General features: G+C 41.6%; 1 protein-coding gene across 16 annotated transcripts in view; it reads left to right on the top strand.

Moving 5' to 3' along the window:
• The window catches only part of TNIK (TRAF2 and NCK interacting kinase), a 169,872-nt gene that overhangs the window by 139,186 nt on the left and 5,394 nt on the right, over positions 1-25,292 (top strand). For 9 of the 16 annotated variants that reach the window (XM_072142801.1, XM_072142800.1, XM_072142802.1 and 6 more), the window contains 9 exons: positions 55-129; positions 3,687-3,865; positions 4,413-4,527; positions 6,574-6,738; positions 10,105-10,237; positions 11,244-11,414; positions 11,573-11,716; positions 13,171-13,305; positions 14,548-14,648. In XM_072142801.1, coding sequence (XP_071998902.1) covers positions 55-129; positions 3,687-3,865; positions 4,413-4,527; positions 6,574-6,738; positions 10,105-10,237; positions 11,244-11,414; positions 11,573-11,716; positions 13,171-13,305; positions 14,548-14,648 — 1,218 coding nt within the window. Of the gene's footprint in view, positions 1-54; positions 130-3,686; positions 3,866-4,412; positions 4,528-6,573; positions 6,739-10,104; positions 10,238-11,243; positions 11,415-11,572; positions 11,718-13,170; positions 13,306-14,547; positions 14,649-25,292 lie in introns of those variants that run through there. The other 7 variants (XM_072142805.1, XM_072142813.1, XM_072142815.1 and 4 more) reach the window with 3 other exon arrangements.

The raw sequence follows: 25,292 nt of genomic DNA on the forward strand, positions 1-25,292 counted from the left end.
ATCCCAAGTTATTTTTTATTGTCCTCTCCTTTCACACTTGATACCTTTCTACAGGATGTTATCTCGCAGGCATTGCCCGCGGATGATGGAAAGATCATGCCGCGGAGAGTGAAAACTAAAAACAAAACGGTAAGAAAACAAGTTTCTTGCCTACAGGCTCATTCACACTGATGGTTAGCTTTGGATGGAAGCCACTAGAAAAGAAATGCAATTACATCAAGTCAGTTCTAAAGCCAAGTCGTTAGTGAGATTTCGGATAAAGCAGTCGATTATTTGCAAGCAATTATCGACAAAGGCTTGGAAATGTTTAGCTAACACTGGAATACTCCATCCAAACCAACATGTTACACATGTTACAATAGTGTTAGACTTTTTATTACTCCAGGAAGTACTCCATTCTTCATGTTCTGGTGTTTTTTTCCCCTATCACAATGCACTTAATGTGTGGCATAAGTCATATCAGATAAATACAATGCCTTCTTAAAAATTTGATATGCAGTTCCCTTGTTATCTGCCCTAGAAATTTCTAAATAAATAGGAGTGTCCCTATAGTTTAAGATTTGACTGTACATGAACCCTTTTGAGGTTGTCATATTCATATATATCTACAAGAAATGTTTCAGCAATGTTCTATTAGAAGTGGTACAAACAAATTTCTAACATGAAGATTTTAGAAGTGGCCTCTGTAGGACTTTTCTATATGCTGAGGACATATAGGATGGGTGCTGCCAGTTTCCTGTAACTTAGAGTCAACAGCAGGTTACTAGGAAAGCGAAAAACAATGAAAATGGAATAGTTCCTGCATCCGTAGTTATCACCCTTTGCCTTGCGGGTCAAATATTGCTGCATACATTCTGTTGCTTTAGACTGAAGGTTTTTTATGTATATCTCAGCATGTGCACATTTCCTCCAATTTGCAGCTACAATATATCTATTGGATCAGCCCTGGTAAATCTGCTTAGAGTACATCCAATGGGAGTGCTGCTTACATGCAGACTGCGGGCCTCTATTGTTAGCATATAGTGGTGTTTCTGAATGAAAAAGTAAGAAAATGTTAATATTACTTGGTTGAAAGTGGTTAAAAGTTGGAAAGTTAAGCTAATACTCTTTTTATGTGGTCATAATTTGCATCATTAATTCTAAAACTGTGATTAGTTTTTCAATTTAACAAAGAGTACACAGTGATGTGTGTACATTACTGCTAATCGTATGTATTTAGCAGTTGGTATAATGGCTGAGAATGGAGGAATTTCAGTGACAGCCCAAGGCATTAGCATTAACAGACTTGCAACTGGAGTTGCGCAGTTTTCTTATCACTTTAGTATTCCATTAACATGTTAATGAATACTAGTGTCATTTATTATAGCTGAAGGTGATCACTCTTCCTTATTAAAAATTATATCTGCTAATTTTCGTTACTTGAGATAAATTCATGCAATGTAAATTATTTTTTAAAATATTGCACGTTTTAATTCTATATAATTTGTGTTTAGAGCAGAAAAATGTGTACGTTTCTGCTTAGATAAAACCTGTCATATTGCAAATGCAGTCCAGTCTGCAGGCTTCGAACTGAGTTCCTTGTCATTTAGAAAGTCCTACTATAAATTAAATTGTTATAAATTAACCCTTTCAGTACCCATCGTCATTGGTGCCAGAAAGACCGGGCCAATTTATTGCGGGATAGTCTTGCTGCAGGTTTCCAGAGGTGCGACTAGTACGGTCCCGTGTTGACAGCGGGAGAACAGCGCTGGAAGGAACACTGGAACTCACGGTAGGAACACTTGAGCAGGCACACAGAACAGGAACACAGGAACAGTCTGGAACACAGGAGCAGGATCTGGAACACAGGAACAGTCTGGAACACAGGAACAGTCTGGAACACAGGAGCAGGATCTGGAACACAGGAACTGCACACGGGACACTCAGGAGCACAGGAACACTGGAACGCAGGAGGGCTTTCACTTCAGAGGGAATGGCTTGAAGATCCGTCAGGGAATCCTGGGAACAGCCGGCCTATAAGGAAAATCGGGAGAGTACGCCCCCTTCGGCCGCCTCCTCTTCTTCTTGGTACCAAGAAACCTCTTCCGGAGAGCAGGGTATATAGGAGAAATGATATGCCGAAGAACTGGCCCCTCTCCAACAGCATCCAAAGAAGTCAGGAAAAGAAAGAGAAACAAAAAGACAACCAGAGAGGATGGCGCCTCGTGTGATAACGTCAGGGTGGTTTGCAGCCAGGTAAGTATTGAAAAGTGCTCACCTGGTGGCCCCTTGTAAGGTTGCAGAAACAAATGTGGGGGTATCGATTACCCTTAATGATAAATTCTTCTTAAGGTTACCTCAGCAGCTCCCAAGCGCTCCAATAACCAGTATCCAATGGAACCATAAACATATAGGTATAGGCGGAAGAAAGAATATGGCGCTGCGGATGGGTGCGCTTGTAACCAAGAGTAAATGACCAAAGCACGGTTTGGTATAAGACTGATTCGTATTTATTATAAACGATTAAAAGTGTTTTAGTTCATTGGTGATCTGCTACCTGCAGATTAAACTGCATTTACAATGTGACAGCTTACTTTAAAATACTCCATACAAGAACAGATACTGTACAGTTAAAAATTTTACATTTTGTATATACAACATAAAAAATGATATATTTTTAAGCTTTAAAACTACAAATGCAGTTTAATACGTGCTTCCTATAGAAAGCTTGTCATACTGCTCAGCTGGTGAACATCATTATTGTGCAGTCCCACTGAAGGAAAGATGGTTACTGTACTTATTAAGTGAGTAGAAATAAAAATAACTTACATTTTGTAGTATATCTGCATAATAATCTGCATATTTTATACTTGACGGTAACACCTCTATCTAGATCCAAAGAAAATGCACCATTAAACAGTCAAATCGTTAGATAATGTAGGCCGTATAGGGTAATTAAATGTACCGTACATTATAATAGAGGATGGAAGGGAAAGTTTTTGTGAAAACAAGTGTACAAGTTGCTTATGCATTAGATCCTAGCCGGGAACTACAGTGATGCTCAATGCTTTTTTTCTCCTTAACCCCTAAACGAATGCATTGGTGGCGACATTGGTCACAAATATAGGGGGAAATGGTAAGACCAATGGTGTTTTTTTCTTTTGCATGTTTTCTTCCACAGATCCGGCAAATTCATCATCTACAGAGTTCTCATGCTTTTTCACTACCTCACTTACATTGCTTTATAAGCATGACCGGTATACACCAGTACATACTATCAACGCTGCCTGTGATGTCCTGGTGGAGAATCTATGCTGTCTTATAATCATGGCTAATTCATAGTAACCTGGGAAAAAAAATCAAGATACTCAAATAATAAGAAAGAAATAGTACCATAATATTAGACAGAAGCATTAAGAACTAATTTCCAGGTTACTATGATACAATATTTAGATATTTCACACAAATGTATCCATCTGCTCTGCGCAATAGGCACATTATGGTTTTACAGAAGTCTGTAATGAAATAATTTGTCTTTTAATGTTACCTCTGCCTAAGACATTGTCTGTATGTCTGATGTGTAATTTTATTGTCTGGCTGTTTTCTCATTGGTTATGGCACAGTTGCACTCATTCGGAGGAAATGTCCGTCTGCATTCTCATTCCTTTATTGATGCGGTCTAATTAGAATTCCTCTCGTTTTTGCAGGACTTGACTGCGTTGGCAAAAGAACTGAGAGAACTTCGCATTGAGGAGACCAATCGACCTATGAAGAAGGTGACCGACTATTCTTCATCCAGTGAGGAATCGGAGAGCAGTGAAGAAGAAGATGGGGAAAGTGAGACACAGGATGGAACTGTGCCAGTCAACGACATCCCACGTCTAATGTAAGTTCTGTCCTGGTGTACGTACATGTTAATGTACTAAACTTCTCTTACTCTAAGCTATATGCATTAAAAAAATTATATATGTATAATACTGGTGGTCCAGAACTTAAGGACATCCGACTGACAGCCCCTAGTTAGGCTGACATTTTATTGATAATCCTTGTTCCCATGACAGCACAAAATTTTTGGCTTCTTCATAGTTTCTTTGTCTCTGATCAGGTCCCTTTTTGTGGACTGTTCAAAGACCAGCCAGACCAGGACGTAGCATATGTTTGGCCCAAGGGGTGAGCGCTCCTCACCCCTCCCCTCTCCATAGGGAGGCGTTCTGACTGGAGTACATACAGCAAAAGATAGAGCATGCTCTATCTTTTCTCCGTCTACGGCATGGTACAGTGACACGTGTGCTCAATATACCGTGCTGTGCTCAATGCACTCCTATGGCGGCCACATGCTAGCTGCCATTCGTACAGCTACCATACAATCATATGAAAGGGTGACCATAATCTCTACTATAATACAATGATGGCCTATTACTTTTTGCTTCTAGACCTACGGGAATGTCTGGGAACAATGAGCCATATAATACGGGGACACAGAATGAAAACTCCCAAACAGAGTCATTCAGAAGTAACTCAAGGGAAGGGACATTGATGATACGAGAGGTAAGATTTTGAATTGGTTTTGAGTGTTGTCAAGCAAAGCTCTTTCTTACCAAAAGAACAGAATACTATACTAAAATATTTACATAATACCTTGCCAATCCTCCTCCTCTCCCATAGTACAGCTTCCTAGGTTCACCACCAGTCTTGGCCTCCATCGTTGAAATTTGGCATGGACATGTGACTTATGCACTGGACTTGTGCAGTGAAGCCAGGGTGTACTAAGCTGGCTTCATTGAATCACAACCCCGGGTGTGAGTCGGATGCTGTTAATTGGACTCATCTCTTGTTAAACATAAAGTTTTATTTAACCAGGTATGTAATACCTTGTGACACTAAACCACACAAGGACTGTACAGTTGCTTTTGTGTCCCCAATCGACCTGAAGTCCAAGTTGCACTAAATTGAGGAGAACCTAGGAAGCGATGTGAAAAACATTTTTTTTTACCTGGACAGTTCTTTCAACAAATTGTACTCCTAATATCATACAAGGTAGAGCTGATATGCTAGCTATAAGCTATCACTGAGATACTACCACACCGTACAAGCCTTTCATAGACCAGAGCAGAAGTAGATGGCGTCAGATTAATAATAACCTTTGTTTGGGCATTTGCATACGAGTGAGTTTGTTCAGTTCAACTATCCTGGGTTGTTAAATCCAAAAGACAAACTTTATTGGAACAAACTCACTTTTGTGCATCTGTGCTTTAGGTTGTCTTGAAGGTGCAGCATTGGTAATTATTTACTTGAAATTTACTTTAAAGTCGATTTACTTCAAGGATTTTTGCATTCAGAGAAAAGATTCTGAGAACCACTGTCCTTTGACTATAATACAAAATGAGTGAAAATTGCTATAGATGGAAATTCTTGTCATATTTTAGTTTTTTTTTATTGAACTTCGATCACTAAAAAATAACTAAGATGTTTGAGTAAAAAGTCAAAGACATGTCCCAGAAGATTGATTTTCTCATTCTCTTTCCTGCCCTTTTACATTTTCCGTAATAAATCATCTCATACTTTTTGCGAATGGAAAAAATAGTCTCCATACTCTGTTCATAATCTGGCAAAATAATGAATGCCAAGGAGTGTATAATAAATATTTTATTGAATCCAGCCTATTCTCCGCTGCAGTATGTGTGTGTGAGGCCGCCGAGGATGGATCCTCTTTCGTATTCAGCTTTTTCATTATATAAATGTCAATCCAGCTAGTGCATGCCGGAAAGGGATCGCTGAAAGCTTTACACAGAGAGTGTTCACTACTTGCGGATTCATCATTATGGGAGTATTTCCTTCTATGCCATTATACTCTACTTACTAATAATACAGGAAACAAAGGTGGCACACTAGCTTTTTTTTTTTTTTTTTTACTACATTTCTATTACAATTCAATAGAAATCTGAAAAATGGGTTGTCCATGGATTTGGATGCTTCTTTGCAGAAACATCTCTACACCTGACCTTGGATAGTGCATGGAATTTCAATTAATTCCATTCATTTCTACACCGCTGAACTGCAATACCCATTCAGACCATGGTCAAGTGTGGCACTGTTTTGCAAGGAAGCAGCCATGTCTTTCAACCTCTGGACAACCCATTTAAGACTATTTAAACCACCTTGTTCATTTTTTCCAATTGGCACTATGGAATTTCCAGTATAGAACATTTTGTGACTTTAAGAACAGGATCAGCAAGTTGTCAATTCCTTCTTGAACATATGTTTATTATAATGTATGCTCTGTATGCGACACCACATTAGGTGTCAGGCCTGTTAGTTACTCCCTTGTATTAATTTTAACTGTGCTTGTGTTATCATATCGGGAAATATCCATAGCTCAAGAATCAAAAAAAAAATCCAGGTTGTCTTTTTTTCATGTCCTGTTTTTGTGAAATGCATGTAGATGGTATGTTTGCTTAAGCCGCTTTAAAAAATTCTATTCTTCCATCTTACAGTTTCCAAGCTATGTGTCTAAGATGTAACGTGCATGCTCTAAGTGTTGAAGCTGAGCACTTTTAATAAACTGTCCATGTACTTTCCTTCATGTCTCTGCAGACATCTGGAGATAAAAAACGTTCTGGCCACGCAGAAAGTAATGGTTTTGCCGGCCATATAAATCTCCCTGACTTAGTTCAACAGAGCCACTCTCCGGTGGGTACTCCAACTGAGGCTTTAGGGAGAGGTTCAACGCATGCACAGGAAATGGAGACTGGGAATGAAGTAGGTGGTGGCACTACCAAACTAACCTTAACGCTTGCTGGCTAAATGGTTAATTCTGGTGTCTCTATTTAAAGAACCATACGTTTTCCAACTTTATTAGTGCTTATAAGACAAGCCCCTGCCGAATTTAACCTATGGGTCATGTTCACACCATAATAATGCACGTTGGAAAAGTCAGATCTGAGGTTGATTCTGCAGGTTGGCACACTAATTTCCTCAATTCTCTGGTGCCGTTTTAGCACTGAACCATAGCTAGGTAGGACAGGATGATGTTCAAGATGTCAGCATTAACAAAGCCTTACCTCTTATATCACTAATAATGCTAAAAGAAGGCTTATGCATGAGAAATACTTACCCAGACTTTCTGTAAAATAACAGCATGTCATTTGTCAGTACTGATTATAACATAGAGAACTTGGGAGGGATCAGGGGTAATGTGTACCTACTTGAAGGGGGATTTGCCCAATTTATACACTTATCCACTAACAGGGTAATGGGTCAGTACCTGAATGGTGGGGAATTAATGTCTGATAACAGGGACCTGCAAGTTTCCCTGAGATCTTCATGTGACTAGAGCGGTGGTGGGCATTAACTTTTCTAATACTGCAGAAGACTGACTTCAGTGGAATTTGCGGGTACCCATGCTTGTGATCACATGTGGTTAAGACTTCCGTTGTTCAGATGCTCATCCTTATGTCTTCAGTAGTAAAGCTGGTTTCTGTGTTTATCTTGACTTGCTAATCATCATTACATGTCAAATCACATAACCAAGTGGTTATGATTTGAACGAAAGAGAAGCTTCTTAAAATGGGTTGTCTGGTGCTGCTCAGTTACTTGTTCCCCACAGTCCCTGCTGGACCCCACCTTCTGGATTCTTCTAAAACCACAGTCAGTAGTAGGAGAGGCCGCTAAGCTAGTCACACCAATGTGGGTCATAACCCCCCCCCCTCCCCTATAGTAGAGCTAGGCTAATTATATGTATACAGTATTTTTCGGACTATAAGGCGCACCATCAATAAATGCCTGCTAAAACGTCTAGGTTCATATATAAGGCGCACTGAACTATAAGGCGCACCTTTGATTTCTGAGAAAATCAAAGGATTTTCAGTGCGCCTCATAGTCCGAAACATACGGTAATTTAATGTCTTTACCAGACAACCTCAGTTGCCTCAATTAGGTCATATAAAAGTTAAAGTGTAACCGTCATTTAAAAAAAACTTTTGATATGTTGTAGGGCAGGTAATTTTAAGCCCTTTTGCAAGTGGATTAGTTACCCAAATCTTGTATTCTGCAGCCTTCCCCCTGTTTTTAGTGACTCCTTAGATTGCTGTCGCTGGGCACATTCAGTCTACACTGAGAAGCTGACTACGGAGCTAGAGACACACCCCCTTTTGTCTCCTCTCTCTGCTGTCAGCTGTTTACCTCACAGCTCACTGCTGCAGCACTCAGTCATGTGCAGAGAGAAGCCCTAACTAATGTAATAACTACACACCTACACTTATCTCTCTCTGTTTTCCCTACACTTGTATATAAACAAATAATCCACAGACACAAGATGCAGATCCATCACAACCCCCTCCCCTTCACCTCACACTCCACTGCAGGAAGCGGCAGGAAAGGAGAGACTCGCCAAATCTTCAAGCTTTACATAGATAGATAGGATATACATAGATATTAGATATGACTACATGATAGATAGGATATACATAGATAGTAGATATGACTAGATAATAGATATATAGATAGGATAAACATACATAGATAGATATGATATAGATAGGAAATACAAAGATAGATGGAAAGATGGGCAAATAGATGGATAGATAAGATATATATAGATAATGGGGCACATTTACTTACCCGGTCCAGTCGCGATCCAGCGGCGGGTTCTCCGACGCTGATTCGGGTTCTGCCGGGATTCACTAAGGTCTGTGCGCCGATATTCACCAGGTGTCGCTGCTGCGCTGAGGTCTGCCGAAGTTCACCTGCTTTTTTCTGGTGTATGTGAGTGCTTGATCTTGCGACACAAATGGCTTTTTAAATTCTGCGGTTTTTCCGAATCCTTCGGGTTGTCCGGTGGCCACGGCCCCCGATTTCTGTCGCGCGAAAGTTGGTGCGATTGCGCCAAAAATCGATCGCGTGCGCCACAATCCCGTGAAATACAGCGCAAAGCGGAAATATTCGGGAAAAACCCGATGGATTCGCGGCTGCGGACCCTTAGTAAATGTGCCCCAATATGTTTATGGATAGATATGCTATAGGATATACATAGATAATAGGTATATAGATAGATATGATATAGATAGGATATACAGTACATTGATAGCTCTGGTGTCACTGGTCAGCAGCATGCACTTGTGATGAGGTGACAGGAGGAAGTCCCGCTCCTCCATCTTGCTGATTGTAGTTTTTTTGAGAGCTGAAAACCCTGGTTGCTATGGGCCAAAAAAGGTACTAAATGAGGACCGAGAGGCAAAATACTTTGAGGAATAATTCCCAGGGAAACCTGAAGCAGAATTATGTTTTATAGTTTTTTTTTGCTCAGAATGACGGTTACACTCTAAGTTGTATTGGTAAAGAAAGAGTATTTATTGTAAAATAAAAAAAAGTTGTACAGTTATCAGTTATCTATTTCAGTTCCTCAGTTAGTTGACTATGATTAGCACAAAAAAGGCGGGGAAGCCAAAGTTTAACACACAAAATTCAGCTTTAGAATATGTCCGTGCAAAATGTGATGGTTTCAGCGCTCTAACCCTTACAGGACAGAAAGGCTTTAAAGGTCTAAGTATAAAAAATATAATCAGAAAGCTGTATTCTGGTCCTCACTTTAAAATGCAACAGGCTTCATTTACTAATATTTCCTAATAATAGGACATCCAAACAGGGTTCAGCTTTCATTTCTTAAACTGCTCTAGATAAATGAAAGCTTAGCTTTGCACTAGGCAACAAAGACGGTCATATTGGAAAAGTTTTGATTAAAGGGAACCTTTCAGACAGAGTTAGGCCCACAAGCTGCCGCCGACCTGTTATAGGATAGGATCACAATTCTGTCCTTCTACATTTTGGGAGATTCAGCATTGTATGGATAAAGAACATTGAATGATGTATACAGATGACCTAAGGAGTTGTGCTGGGATGTCCCACCTGGCTTTACTTGTGTCCCATAGGTCAAATACATCATTACAAGCTACCATTACAGCTGCCACCAAGACTTGTGATGATGTACCTGGCCTGCAGGACATCAAGTAATCCTATAAAATAAGAAGCAACAGAATTTCTTTCTACTGCACATTAATTTTATATAAAAAAATGTTTTGAACCACTCAGAACATTGGAGTTTGATCTTTATTGTTCTAACCATTGTAGTATGGCATGGGAAGTACCACCAAATCATCCTTTACTCCATTTGTTGATCCAAGAGTTTACCAAACTTCACCAACTGATAATGACGATGATGATGAAGATGATGATGATGATGACGAAGAGACTTCTGCAACAGGTATTAGGAAAATATGGTTTGTACTTAAATAAATTGGTGCTGGTCTTTTAGCCGCCAGGTAGGTAGAGAGGTGACTTGTTTAGGATTATTTTTTAACTGGTTCATTGTGATGGCTTTGCTCAAGTAATGCTAGGAAGAACTGACAGGATAGATGCTTCCTCTGTGGTGCAGGGATTTATAGTGAATGTAATGCATGCATTTTATTGACTTGACTCTCATGTTCTACAGTATTTTTGGAGGTAGGTACATCAATAGGGCGCAGCAAAGCACAATACCTTTTGTCCAGTTAAAGTGCCTACTTAGTAGTTTCACTATGATTTCTCTTACCATTATAAGGGCCCCCTTCATGCACTCTACTCATAATATTTGTAGTGCTTAAAACATGGTCTTTTATTAAAATTTTTCTGTGTGGTCCAAAATAGAGTAGAATTTTAGAGTGGTTGGTAGATGCACACGAACACTAAGCTTTATAACGTGACCTATACAATGCTGGTTTTACTTTTTCTTTTGGGAGCTGCCTTTAAAATACAACATTAGAGTCTTTTTATAGAAATATCAGTCTTATCTAGGTAATGATTTTACAACTACCTTACACATGTATTATTAAAAATAAAATGGATTCAAAAATAATCAACCAAAATCTTAGGAAGTAAACCTATGCTTTTGTAAGGTTTTTATACTGTACCATTAGAAAAGAAGCAGTATCGGCTGTCCTTCTTCCTGGCTGAATGAGAATAGGCGTTTTTGTTTATTTTTGTTTTTTTGCTGTGCTTGAAGTTTTATTTCTTTATATCCTTTCCCCCCAAAAAATTAATGTGAAAATGGTTGAGCAACATTGGCCATATCAGCTCTCGTTAGTTTTCTTGGATGAATGATTTAAGCTGATGGTGGATCTTAATGGTTTGCCGCTGCCCAGTATGAATTGTCAAATAATGATTTGTGACAGAACACGCATGCTCCATTTTCTTATCCTTTTTTTGCTGAATGAAGAGAGTGTTTTTTTTAGCCCTGTTTACTAGCGAACTACTTAGACAAGAACAAGCCAAGCTGAATGAGGCCAGAAAAATATCAGTGGTAAACGTGAACCCTACCAATATTCGTCCTCACAGCGATACTCCAGAGATCCGGAAATACAAGAAACGCTTTAATTCTGAGATACTTTGTGCAGCATTATGGGGTGAGTGATAATGTACCATACTCTTTGTGCATGTTTTGTTTATTATGTTTCTTCATATTTTATGTGTCTTGAAAGAAAAGCTTCAAAAATGTCTTAAGTAGCAAAAAATATAGGTTTTTAGGACATCACTTTTGCCTTTACACATATGTTTCTTGCAGGTGTAAACTTGCTAGTGGGCACAGAGAATGGACTTATGTTGTTGGATCGAAGTGGCCAAGGAAAGGTCTACAATCTTATCAACAGGCGAAGGTTTCAGCAGATGGACGTTCTAGAGGGACTGAATGTCCTTGTAACTATATCAGGTGCAATATAAACTACATGTAGTAATCTATGTGCTTGGTACAGCATGAAACAGCTTCATTTCAGAGTTATAAAAGTTTAATGTTATAATAAATGGTACCTTGACATCTCCAATATTGATTGAAAGAAATATTAGAAATGAAATACCTGTTGTTAATGAAACCTATTTTCAGTGTGCAACAAAAAGTTCCAGAGTTATGGCTTTTTCTGTTTTGAAAGTGTTTGACAAAAATCTTTCTCACTAGTGGTGAAGTGGGTGGACATTAATGTCTTCCTGTACTTGCCCTGAAGTTGAGTCAAATTCAATCTGCCCACAGATACCATGATGCCCTGTGTTTTCTCTCAAAGAAATTTAGAATTTAATCCATTTAGTTTCCCACAAGTAAATCCAGTGAACACTGCACAGTGCACATACAGGATGTATATGGTGACAACTTGGCAGCTTTCATCATATGGAGGAGCAGGGAATATGTAATAAGTGGTAGAAATCATAAGTAAAACAGTTACATGAAGTCTATAGCCTGTGCTGTCTGAGCACTAAAGGTTACTTGCTTATCTACAAAGTTCTGAGTACAAGGTGAGGTACGGGAACAGCATTAGGTGAAGAGAAAGTTCTGTAAAATCTCAGACTGGGATGGAGGGACTTATAGGGAACGGAGTAGAAATTGTTCCTCACTTTTCTATGTAGGAGTTATCTTTATCCACAGTCATGTACACACTCAGCCCTGCTACATAAACAGAAAGAGCTCCTCCTCTGTGAGCAGGGAGCATCAGCCCCTCCCCTCTCATGAGGCCGTAGATTTGTTTATCACACGGACTCCAGGACTTGTTATCACAGGCAGAGGAAGGAGCTAGTAATGGGAATTGAGTCTCTTAGTGAGCTGGCTCATTAGACTTTGCTCACTAAGAAGAGCCAGCTCTTCTGGATCCTGAACAGCTCCCTATTACCTGTATAATAGGTAGCTGCAGTCCAGCCAGTCACCCCATTCCACACCACTTTTAACCCAATTGTAGTGGGTTAAAGAGGGAATGGTGAGCTGGTTAATTGAGCCATAGGCTCACTGAGGGGAGCCGGCTATTCTCATAATGCAAAATCATAACTGAAATCATGGGTGGAGTTATGAAATAGATAAATTGGTTTACATGGGTGGAGTTATGAAATAGATAAATTGGTTTACAGCTCTAAGGCAGCCGCCCTTCTGTTCTCATGCAATTAGGCATTTTATTTCTTACTAAGCACACACAAGCAAAAACAAAATTAAGACCAGCGGTGGGGATTGATATTGGAAGAGCATTTGAGTTACCAAATCTGCACATTTTGTTTGCAGCAAAATGTGTATGTATTACTTTATTACATTTTGTAAAATGTAACTCTGTGATGGTTTTGTATGTATATATCGTTTAATGTTTTTGTAACATTAATTCATTCAAAAATGCTTTTATAATTACATTCCAGGGAAAAAGAACAAGCTAAGAGTGTACTACCTTTCCTGGTTGAGGAATCGAATATTGCACAATGATCCAGAGGTGGAGAAGAAGCAAGGCTGGATAACTGTAGGGGATTTAGAGGGCTGCGTACATTATAAAGTCGGTAGGTTCTTTTAATTTCCATTTTTCACTCCCCACCTTCAAAAATCTTGGGTCGGTCTGATCACAGGGATAACAAATTTGTATGGGTTTGATTTTTTTTTTTTTTTTGTCCTATTCTGGTAATAACTTTTTTATACTTCGGTGTACGGAGCTGTGGGTCCTGTCATTTTTTCCAACTTTTGAGGATGTTTTCAATGCTATCAGTTTTAGGAATGTACGACCTTTTGATCACTTTTTATATTTTTCAAAATGGCAAAAAAAGTGTCATTTTTGACTTTGGGCACTATTTTCTGTTTTCGGACACCGCGATACCTAATGTGTCTATGATTTTTCCTGTAATTTGTATGACTTCTATGGGGAGAGGGGGGATTTAGAATTTTTATGTTTTTTTTAATTATAATTTTTTAAACTTTTATTTTTACTATTTTTCAGACCCTGAAAAACTAATATTATAAATTGCAGTAGTTTATTTGCTTCTTATTCCGCTGTGTGTAACCTGCAGCAATTACAGACCATATGTTCCTGTTGTGAAAAAAGAAGTTGTGTCTTTAAGGACCTTTCATTATGTTTTGATATGTTAACAAAGCTGCAGACAGTGTTATGTATTGACGCAGGAGATCTGTGTAACAATACCTTTGTGTGTGCTGTTAGTAGCAATAGAACTGTGAAAAATCCATTTACATTTCGAGATTAGAGCTAAACTCTTTGCAGGGCCATTTTAGAATCCAGCTACAATCCTGGAATAAAAGTGTATTTTTTATGGTTTTTAGAAACTAAGAAGTCTTCCAGCATGACCACTCTAATAATCTTTATTATAAATTGTTAATGGGTTTCAGACAAACACTGTTTGTCCTAAATGCGTCAACAACATGTTACGACTAAGGACAATGTCCTCAGTCATAACGACTGAGGACCTTGTTTGTCCAAAACACGTCAACACTTTATACTATGCACCTTCTTCTACACTTTTGATATTATGCAAGTAAATAGTTCTTAAACTGGTCACGCTGGCGGACTTCTTTGTTTCCACAATATTTACCAGAAGCGGCCTAGTGCATTTAGCTGCTGTGCGTCTGACCCACTGGTCAATCTGGTGAGTTGAATCCGTCCTTTCCTTTTTACAAAGGTGAGTTTAGTATAGTTATGCTTGGTGGTTTGCTTTGTACAGTTACAATTACTGGTAGACTCCCTTTAATAGCCAAATGTTAACAAATATTTGTGTTTTGTTTGTTATTTTTTACAGTGAAATATGAACGAATCAAGTTCTTGGTGATTGCATTAAAAAATGCTGTAGAGATTTATGCCTGGGCTCCAAAGCCATATCATAAGTTTATGGCTTTTAAGGTATGCATACATAAAGCACATTATATTACTGTGGGTATAGATTGCTTTTTAAATAGTTACAAGCGTTGAGGAAATGCACACAAATTTTCTAGCTGATTTGTACAAGCTGAATGCGGCAAATGTATTTTGTGTTCGAAACACTTTTGAGAAGTAACTATTTATGCTCTGAATATGATGACAAAAACAAAGTATAATACTTTACATTACAATGTATCAAATTATAACTTTTTTTCTAGTACAGGCGGTCCCCTACTTAGGGACACCCGACTTACAGACAACCCATAGTTACAGACAGACCCCTCTGACCTCTGGTGAAGCTTTCTGAATGATTAACTATAGTCCCAGATTGCAATAATCAGCTGTAAAGTGTCTGTAATGAAGCTTTATTGATAATCCTTGGTCCCATTACAGCAAAAAATGTTTAAACTCCAATTGTCACTGGGGCCAAAAATTTTTTTGTCTGGATCTACAATTATTAAATATAGGGTTTCGACTTACATACAAATTCAACTTAAGAACAAACCTCCGGACCCTATCTTGTACATAACCCGGGGACTGCCTGTATCTGTGGCAAATCAATCAGTCAATCAGTTTACCACAAAAATCGAAACACTTTGTGCCACATTTATCATTTGTTTTAGAAACATTTTAGAAAGTTGTATGATTTCAACATCAAATGTGACTTTACAGTAATTTGGCAATGCCCGAAGACGCTGTGAAAATATGCCAATGTGCACATGTTCCTGATGTAAAGTCAGTAAAGTTTTAGTCCCTATTAGTAAATGTCTTTCATTTTTGTTAAGCTGTGATCTATAATAACGAAGCTTTCTGCCACCATAGTTGTGTTATTTTATTTTAATGATTGTTATATAGATGCATAAAGAGGTACAAAAATAGGGAAGATTAATAAAGTAAACAATGCTGCAGTCTTGTACTATCACACTAAACAGAGTTAATGAACATAAAAATGGAGAGTTTCTTTGCTTATTTTCTTAGCTTTATCTAGACATGTGTTGGGGTCTACTACTGTGTTTCTCTGAAAATAAGTTATTGCTCCAAAAAGCTAAAATCAACATTTATTCAAATATAAGTCAAGTCCTTCTGGAACATCATCATGAATATAATATATATAATATTATATAAAACCTAATTTCCATGGGGATTTCTATTGCCTTTAGAATCATTGGTGATGGTTAGAGATGAGCGAGCACTAAAATGCTAATGTTATTCGAGACGAACTTTTCCCGATGCTCGAGTGCTCGTCTCGAATAACGAGCCCCATTGAAGTCAATGGGAGACTCGAGCATTTTTCAAGGGGACCAAGGCTCTGCACAGGGAAGCTTGGCCAAACACCTGGGAACCTCAGAAAAGGATGGAAACACCACAGAAATGGACAGGAAACAGCAGGGGCAGCATGCATGGATGCCTCTGAGGCTGCTTAATCGCACCATTATGCCAAAATTATGGGCAACAGCATGGCCATGACAGAGTGACAGAATGAAGCTAGATAGCATCTAAAACATCCAATAATTGACCCTGACACTATAGGGGACTTCATGCAGAGGCAGCGGCAGCAGCGGCAGGCTAGAGAGTGGCATGGCGACATACCCTAAATGGACTCAGGCTTCAAACCAATGGGTGGCAGAGAGGAACCAAAGGAGGTGAGCAAGAAGCGCTCAAATAATATTGGTACATGATAAAAGTTTGCCAGTATATTTTGTGGATTACACAGCAGGGTGGCGACAAAGTTAACATGGAAGCCATGAAAACAACCCAAAATTCTGCCTGACACAGCTCGTTTGATAAGGGGACCATGTATGGAGGCAGTGAACTAGTAGTAGATTAAAGGTGCTGCAGTTAAAACTATGTTAGTTGGATCTTGGCATGGAGCTGGCGCTCCGCTGCCAGGCGAGCTTTCGCCAATCCAAGCCCCTGTCTCTAGGCTACTCCCCAAACAGCACTTCTAAGAACCTTTTGTATAAGATCAAGTGTAATAGCGTTCTTATAAGTTTAGGATATGGCGGGTGAGGGGAATGTAAACAGAAGCGCAAGAAGCGCTGAAATAATATTGGTAAATGATAAAAGTTTGCCAGTATATTTTGTGGATAACACAGCTGGGTGGCGACAAAGTTAACAACTTTGATGTGGAATCCATGAAAACAACCCAAATTTCTGCCTGACACACCTCGTTTGATAAAGGGACGATGTATGGAGGCAGCTATATGGACGACTTTTGGAGGTAGCAATGGAGACAACGTGTGGAGGCTGCTATGGAGACAATTTAATTTGGATAGTGCCTGTATGTGGCAGTCCAAAAAAGTTTTCAAACCAGAGGAGCAGGTAGGTGGCCCTCCAGAAAAATGAAATAGATTGAGTGCCTGTATGTGGCAGTCCAAAAAAGTTTTCAAACCAGAGGAGCAGGTAGGTGGCCCTCCAGAAAAATGAAATAGATTGAGTGCCTGTATGTGGCAGTCCAAAAAAGTTTTCAAACCAGAGGAGCAGGTAGGTGGCCCTCCAGAAAAATGAAATAGATTGAGTGCCTGTATGTGGCACTCCCAAAAATTGTTTAAAACAGAGGACCGGGTCGGTGGCCCTCCAGAAAAATTAAATGCATAAAGTACTATAGCTAGAGCCAGTGGGCCCTGTCAAAAAATAGCCAGTTTCCTCTGCTTTAGTGTACAAAGAGGAGGAGAAGGAGGAAAATGAGGAGGAGGAGGAGTGGATAAATTATTCAGGTTGAGCTTCCTTCACCTGGTGGAGATTGGAAATTATGAGAAATCCAGGCTTTATTCATCTTAATAAGCGTCAGCCTGTCAGCGCTGTCAGTCGACAGGCGTGTACGCTTATCGGTGATGATGCCACCAGCTGCACTGAAAACCCGCTCGGACAAGACGCTAGCGGCAGGGCAGGCAAGAACCTCCAAGGCGTACAGCGCCAGTTCGTGCCACATGTCCAGCTTTGAAACCCAGTAGTTGTAGGGAGCTGTGTGATCATTTAGGACGATGGTATGGTCAGCTACGTACTCCCTCACCATCTTTCTGTAAAGATCAGCCCTACTCTGCCGAGACTGGGGACAGGTGACAGTGTCTTGCTGGGGTGACATAAAGCTGGCAAAAGCCTTGTAAAGCGTACCCTTGCCAGTGCTGGACAAGCTGCCTGCTCGCCTACTCTCCCTCGCTACTTGTCCCGCAGAACTACGCACTCTGCCGCTAGCGCTGTCAGAAGGGAAATACTGTTTCAGCTTGTGCACCAGGGCCTGCTGGTATTCATGCATTCTCACACTCCTTTCCTCTCCAGGGATGAGAGTGGAAAGATTTTGCTTGTACCGTGGGTCCAGGAGAGTGAACACCCAGTAATCGGTGCTGGAATAAATTCTTTGAACGCGAGGGTCACGGGATAGGCAGCCTAGCATGAAATCTGCCATATGCGCCAGAGTACCAACGCGTAAGAATTCACTCCCCTCACTGGCCTGACTGTCCATTTCCTCCTCCTCCAACTCCTCTTCTTCTGCCCATACACGCTGAACAGTGAAGGACTCAACAATGGTCCCCTCTTGTGTCTCGCCAACATTCTCCTCCTCTTCCTCCTCATCCTCCTCCACCTCCACCTCCTCCGATATGCGCTGAGAAACAGACCTAAGGGTGCTTTGGCTATCAACAAGGGAATCTTCTTCCCCCGTCTCTTGTGACGAGCGCAAAGCTTCCGACTTCATGCTGACCAGAGAGTTTTTCAACAGGCCAAGCAGCGGGATGGTGAGGCTGATGATGGCGGCATCGCCACTGACCATCTGTGTTGACTCCTCAAAGTTACTCAGCACCTAACAGATATCAGACATCCACGTCCACTCCTCATTGTAGACTTGAGGAAGCTGACTGACCTGACTACCAGTTCTGGTGGAAGTTGACATCTGGCAGTCTACAATCGCTCGGCGCTGCTGGTAAACTCTGGATAACATGGTCAGTGTTGAATTCGAACTCGTGGGCACGTCGCACAACAGTCGGTGAGCGGGCAGTTGGAGGCGGCGCTGCGCTGCCCTGAGAGTGGCAGCATCTGTGCTGGACTTCCTGAAATGCGCACAGATGCGGCGCACCTTCGTGAGCAAATCAGACAGATTGGGGTATGTCTTGAGGAAACGCTGAACTATCAGATTTAACACATGGGCCAGGCATGGCACATGTGTCAGTCTGCCGAGTTGCAGAGCCGCCACCAGGTTACGGCCGTTGTCACACACAACCATGCCTGGCTTCAGGTTCAGCGGTGCCAGCCACAGATCAGTCTGCGCCGTGATGCCCTGTAATAGTTCTTGGGCGGTGTGCCTTTTATCGCCTAGGCTCAGCAGTTTGAGCACCGCCTGCTGTCGCTTAGCGACGGCACTGCTGCTGTGCCTAGAGCTACCGACTGATGGCGCCATGCCCACGGATGGTAGTTCGGAGGAGGAGGTGGAGGAGGGGTGGGAGGAGGAGGAGGCATAGTAGGCCTGAAACACCTGGACCGAGGTAGGCCCCGCAATCCTCGGCGTCGGCAGTATATGACCAGCCGCAGGGTCAGACTCGGTCCCAGCCTCCACCAAGTTAACCCAATGTGCCGTCAGCGATATATAGTGGCCCTGCCCGGCAGCACTCGTCCACGTGTCCGTGGTCAGGTGGACCTTGTCAGAAACGGCGTTGGTCAGGGCACGGATGATGTTGTCTGACACGTGCTGGTGCAGGGCTGGGACGGCACATCGGGAAAAGTAGTGGCGGCTGGGGACCGAATACCGAGGGGCGGCCGCCGCCATGAGGTTGCGAAAGGCCTCGGTCTCTACTAGCCTATAGGGCAGCATCTCCAGGCTAAGCAATCTGGAGATGTGGACATTAAGGGCTTGGGCGTGCGGGTGGGTTGCACTATATTTGCGTTTCCGCTCCAGCGTCTGGGGTATGGAGAGCTGAACGCTGGTGGATGTTGTGGAGGATCGTGGAGGCGACGATGGGGTTTTTGTGGCAGGGTCCTGGGCAGGGGGCAGCTGACACAGGGGAAGGAGCAGTGGTGTGCACGGCCGGAGGTGAACGGGCTTGTTGCCACTGAGTGGGGTGTTTAGCATTCATATGCCTGCGCATACTGGTGGTAGTTAAGCTATTAGTGGTGGAAACCCTGCTGATCCTGGTTTGGCAAATGTTGCACACCACAGTCCGTCGGTCATCCGGTGTTTCCTTAAAGAACCTCCAGACTTCTGAAAATCTAGCCCTCGCCGCAGGAGCCCTCGCCACGGGAGCTTCACTAGTTGACACATTTGGCGCTGATGCACCAGGTCTGGCCCTGCCTCTCCGTCTGGCCCCACCACTGCCTCTTCCAACCTGTTCTGGTCGAGGACTCTTCTCCGTCTCAGAAGCACTGTGTTCACCCGGCCTCTCAACCCAGCTTGGGTCTGTCACCTCATCATCCTCCGATCCCTCAGTCTGCTCCCCCCTCGGACTTCCTGCCCTGACAACAACTTCCCCACTGTCTGACAACCGTGTCTCCTCATCGTCGGACACCTCTTTACACACTTCTTCCACTACGTCAAGAAGGTCATCATCACCCACAGACTGCGACTGGTGGAAAACCTGGGCATCGGAAAATTGCTCAGCAGCAACCGGACAAGTGGTTTGTGACTGTGGGAAGGGTCCAGAAAACAGTTCCTCAGAGTATGCCGGTTCAAATGCCAAATTTTCCTGGGAGGGGGCAGACTGGGGGGGAGGAGGCTGAGGTGCAGGAGCTGGAGGAGTGGCGATTTCGGTGACATGGGTGGACTGCGTGGAAGACTGACTGGTGGACAAATTGCTCGAAGCATTGTCGGCAATCCACGACATCACCTGTTCGCACTGTTCTGGCCTCAACAGTGCTCTACCACGAGTCCCAGTAACTTCAGACATGAACCTAGGGAGTGTAGCTCTGCGGCGTTCCCCTGCTCCCTCATCAGCAGGTGGTGTCTCACCCCGCCCAGGACCACGGCCTCTGACCCCTGCAGTAGTTGGACGCCCACGTCCCCGCCCTCGTCCTCTACCCCTAGCCCTCGGGTTAAACATTTTGAAAATGAGAGTTATAACTTTAATTTTTTTTTAACTTTTTTTGTGTTTTTTGTTTTTTTTTGTGTTTTTTAGTTTTTAAAACCAAACGATGCTATCCTATTGCTATGGCTATTTTCTAGCCAAGTATGAAAGCACACTGCTATGCCAGATGAGATGACGCTGAGTTATTTAAAAAATAAACGTAAAATAAAAAAGGAAATGGCAGACTGTGCCTAATTGAAATCCAACCCCTAATAAATTTTCCCACTTCGGTCTTTGCGATGGATATGTGCGTCACTAAGCGCAAAACACAGCGGTCGCAAGTCTCACTACAAATTGCTCACAATTTGCTAGTAGATGCACTGCAGCAAGTACAGCCACCAGCAGATCAACCAGAAATCAAATATATATAACGCTACTGTAGGCGTAAGTAAGCCGTTTGGATTCTCCTATGGCTATTTTCTAGCCAAGTATGAAAGCACACTGCTATGCCAGATGAGATGACGCTGAGTTATTAAAAAAATAAACGTAAAATAAAAAAGGAAATGGCAGACTGTGCCTAATTGAAATCCAACCCCTAATAAATTTTCCCACTTCGGTCTTTGCGATGGATATGTGCGTCACTAAGCGCAAAACACAGCGGTCGCAAGTCTCACTACAAATTGCTCACAATTTGCTAGTAGATGCACTGCAGCAAGTACAGCCACCAGCAGATCAACCAGAAATCAAATATATATAACGCTACTGTAGGCGTAAGTAAGCCGTTTGGATTCTCCTATGGCTATTTTCTAGCCAAGTATGAAAGCACACTGCTATGCCAGATGAGATGACGCTGAGTTATTAAAAAAATAAACGTAAAATAAAAAAGGAAATGGCAGACTGTGCCTAATTGAAATCCAACCCCTAATAAATTTTCCCACTTCGGTCTTTGCGATGGATATGTGCGTCACTAAGCGCAAAACACAGCGGTCGCAAGTCTCACTACAAATTGCTCACAATTTGCTAGTAGATGCACTGCAGCAAGTACAGCCACCAGCAGATCAACCAGAAATCAAATATATATAACGCTACTGTAGGCGTAAGTAAGCCGTTTGGATTCTCCTATGGCTATTTTCTAGCCAAGTATTAAAGCACACTGCTATGCCAGATGAGATGACGCTGAGTTATTAAAAAAATAAACGTAAAATAAAAAAGGAAATGGTAGACTGTGCCTAATTGAAATCCAACCCCTAATAAATTTTCCCACTTCGGTCTTTGCGATGGATATGTGCGTCACTAAGCGCAAAACACAGCGGTCGCAAGTCTCACTACAAATTGCTCACAATTTGCTAGTATATGCACTGCAGCAAGGACAGCCACCAGCAGATCAACCAGAAATCAAATATATATAACGCTACTGTAGGCGTAAGTAAGCCGTTTGGATTCTCCTATGGCTATTTTCTAGCCAAGTATGAAAGCACACTGATGAGATGACGCTGAGTTATGAAAAAATAAACGTAAAATAAAAAGTAAATGGCAGACTGTGCCTAATTGAAATCAAACCCCTAATAAATTTTCCCACTTTGGTGTTTGAGGTGGATATGTGTGTCACTAAGAGCTAAATACAACGGTAGCAAGTCCCCCTGCAAATTCCTCACAATATGGTACTAGCTGCACTACTAGTGCCAGCAAGCCCAGCCACAAGCAAACAAAAAAAAAAAAGTATAACGTTATTGTAGCCCTAAGAAGGGCTGTTGGGTTCTTGTAGAATCACTCCTGCCTAACACTATTCTAATAGAACACCCTAACGCTTTCCCTGACCAGCAGCAGCTCTCTCCCTAGCGTCATCCAGACACAGAATGATCCGAGCAGCGCGGGCAGCGGCTAGTCTATCCCAGGGTCACCTGATCTGGCCAGCCAACCACTGCTATCGACGTGTAAGGGTACCACGTCATGCTGGGTGGAGTGCAGAGTCTCCTGGCTTGTGATTGGCTCTGTTTCTGGCCGCCAAAAAGCAAAACGGCGGGAGCTGCCATTTTCTCGAGCGGGCGAAGTATTCGTCCGAGCAACGAGCAGTTTCGAGTACGCTAATGCTCGAACGAGCATCAAGCTCGGACGAGTATGTTCGCTCATCTCTAGTGATGGTACATTCCTTAAATGAGCACCTCTTTTTTACATAGCCTGCTTGAAGCCATTTCATCTGTCAGCAGATTTTTCCCATAGCTCCCTCCTCCTCCATGATGCCTTCAGCTACCAACTTGTGTACAGGGCATACCTCAAATGGCTATAACTTCTGAACCATAGCACCTAGAAAAGTTCTAGTGTAATTTTAAAGAGGAAAATCTCTCCCCTTAAAATAAATCTACTATTTGCTTTTATGCATAATGGACCATAATGCTTAATGCTTTTATGCATAATGAGAATACTGTGGCTACACTGAAGCAGGATATCAATGGAGGGAGCCACAGCACGCCAAAGTTTCCAAAATATAAAGGCTTTATTTACATCAAAGGCATAGAGTACGCGACGTTTCGATTCGCAATGAATCTTTTTCAAGCATAAAAGTATGGCCGGTGTGAGCCCATATAAATACACAGGTGTATAATGACGTCATTTCCTTTAGTGACGCAATATGCAAAACATACGATAGTGAAGTATATATATAAAGCTATAATAATAAAGTGCATTAGTGTTCAAGGAGATATTTTAACAATTCATAACGACATAACAATACATTAGTCTCACTCTTGTGAATTATATATATATAAGGTGTCCGTGTCAAATTCCATGTTCCGTTCCTATACGCATGCGTAGCTATTCTCATAGTCATAACGATCAGGCTTGGTCCGTTCCTATGCGCATGCGTAGCTGTTTTCGTAGTCATGACAATCAGGCTTAGTCACGGGGTCCGTGTGCGTAGGGCCGCCTCCTTTTTGCCGATCATGTGACTATCTTGTAAGCTCCGGATTCAGCTACGCGATTCCAATTAGAACCCAGCAGGTGAGTAAAAAATACTACAGGCTTAATAATGTAAGGGATAAACACCGAGATTAACAACTTGCCAAAAAAGTATAGCAATAAGAGACTATACTTTTTTGGCAAGTTGTTAATCTCGGTGTTTATCCCTTACATTATTAAGCCTGTAGTATTTTTTACTCACCTGCTGGGTTCTAATTGGAATCGCGTAGCTGAATCCGGAGCTTACAAGATAGTCACATGATCGGCAAAAAGGAGGCGGCCCTACGCACACGGACCCCGTGACTAAGCCTGATTGTCATGACTACGAAAACAGCTACGCATGCGCATAGGAACGGACCAAGCCTGATCGTTATGACTATGAGAATAGCTACGCATGCGTATAGGAACGGAACATGGAATTTGACACGGACACCTTATATATATATAATTCACAAGAGTGAGACTAATGTATTGTTATGTCGTTATGAATTGTTAAAATATCTCCTTGAACACTAATGCACTTTATTATTATAGCTTTATATATATACTTCACTATCGTATGTTTTGCATATTGCGTCACTAAAGGAAATGACGTCATTATACACCTGTGTATTTATATGGGCCCACACCGGCCATACTTTTATGCTTGAAAAAGATTCATTGCGAATCGAAACGTCGCGTACTCTATGCCTTTGATGTAAATAAAGCCTTTATATTTTGGAAACTTTGGCGTGCTGTGGCTCCCTCCATCGATATTCCGAACCAAAGATTCATGTACCAGGATCTACGGCTGCGAGCACCAAACTATATGAACTAACGTGCAGGATTTGGATTGCTGTCCTTCCCTCCCTCTTCTACACTGAAGCAGAAACATATCTTGTTTAATCCCTAAACTCAGTGGTTTTGCTAAAAAAAAAAAAAAAAAAAACAATTAAACAATTATAAAATTATGATAATGAGGCTCTGTCACTCCTGTGGATGCCCTGGCGCTCTCCTCACCCTTATTATGCATTACTCCAGCCTTGTCCCACACAGCATAAGCAGAGAATATGTCATCACTGTGTTGTCACTCACAGGCAAAAGTAATCAAACTCTGCACCAACCCCCAGCTGCTGTGTATGAGTCATCCAGCTCAGGTTGATTAGTCCTGTCTGGACAGTTCAGGCAGGTCTTGTGCATGTGGAAGTAATGTGTTTGATGTATGGCAGCCAGGGTACCCAGCTTTCTCAAGGTCCTGAATTTTATAATTTGTTTTTTTTTTAGCAAACTTATATAGGTAGTATATGTAGGATGTGTTTCTGTATCAGTGTTGCTACAGCATTCTCAATGCATAAAATGCATAAATAACAAGTAGTGGATTTTCTTTAATTGTTGCACAAGGATTGTGTTTCTAGGTGCCACAAAAAGATATATCCAACTATTAAACTTACACTAGGGAGTGAAATGTTCATATACAGCTCACATCCAAACTGCAAATTTAAACACCCCAACTAAAATCTCTGTCTGTGGCACCTAGAAACACAATCCTTTTCTGATATTAAAGGGTAGATTCTCCCCTCTCACGCAAGGGTTTATTTGGTAATATGTTGTATACAGGCAGTCCCCGGGTTACATACAAGATAGGGTCTGTAGGTTTGTTCTTAAGTTGAATTTGTATGTAAGTCGGAACTGTATATTTTAT

The sequence above is a fragment of the Engystomops pustulosus genome, chromosome 3 (genome assembly GCF_040894005.1).
Source record: "Engystomops pustulosus chromosome 3, aEngPut4.maternal, whole genome shotgun sequence".
Classification (NCBI taxonomy): domain Eukaryota; kingdom Metazoa; phylum Chordata; class Amphibia; order Anura; family Leptodactylidae; genus Engystomops; species Engystomops pustulosus.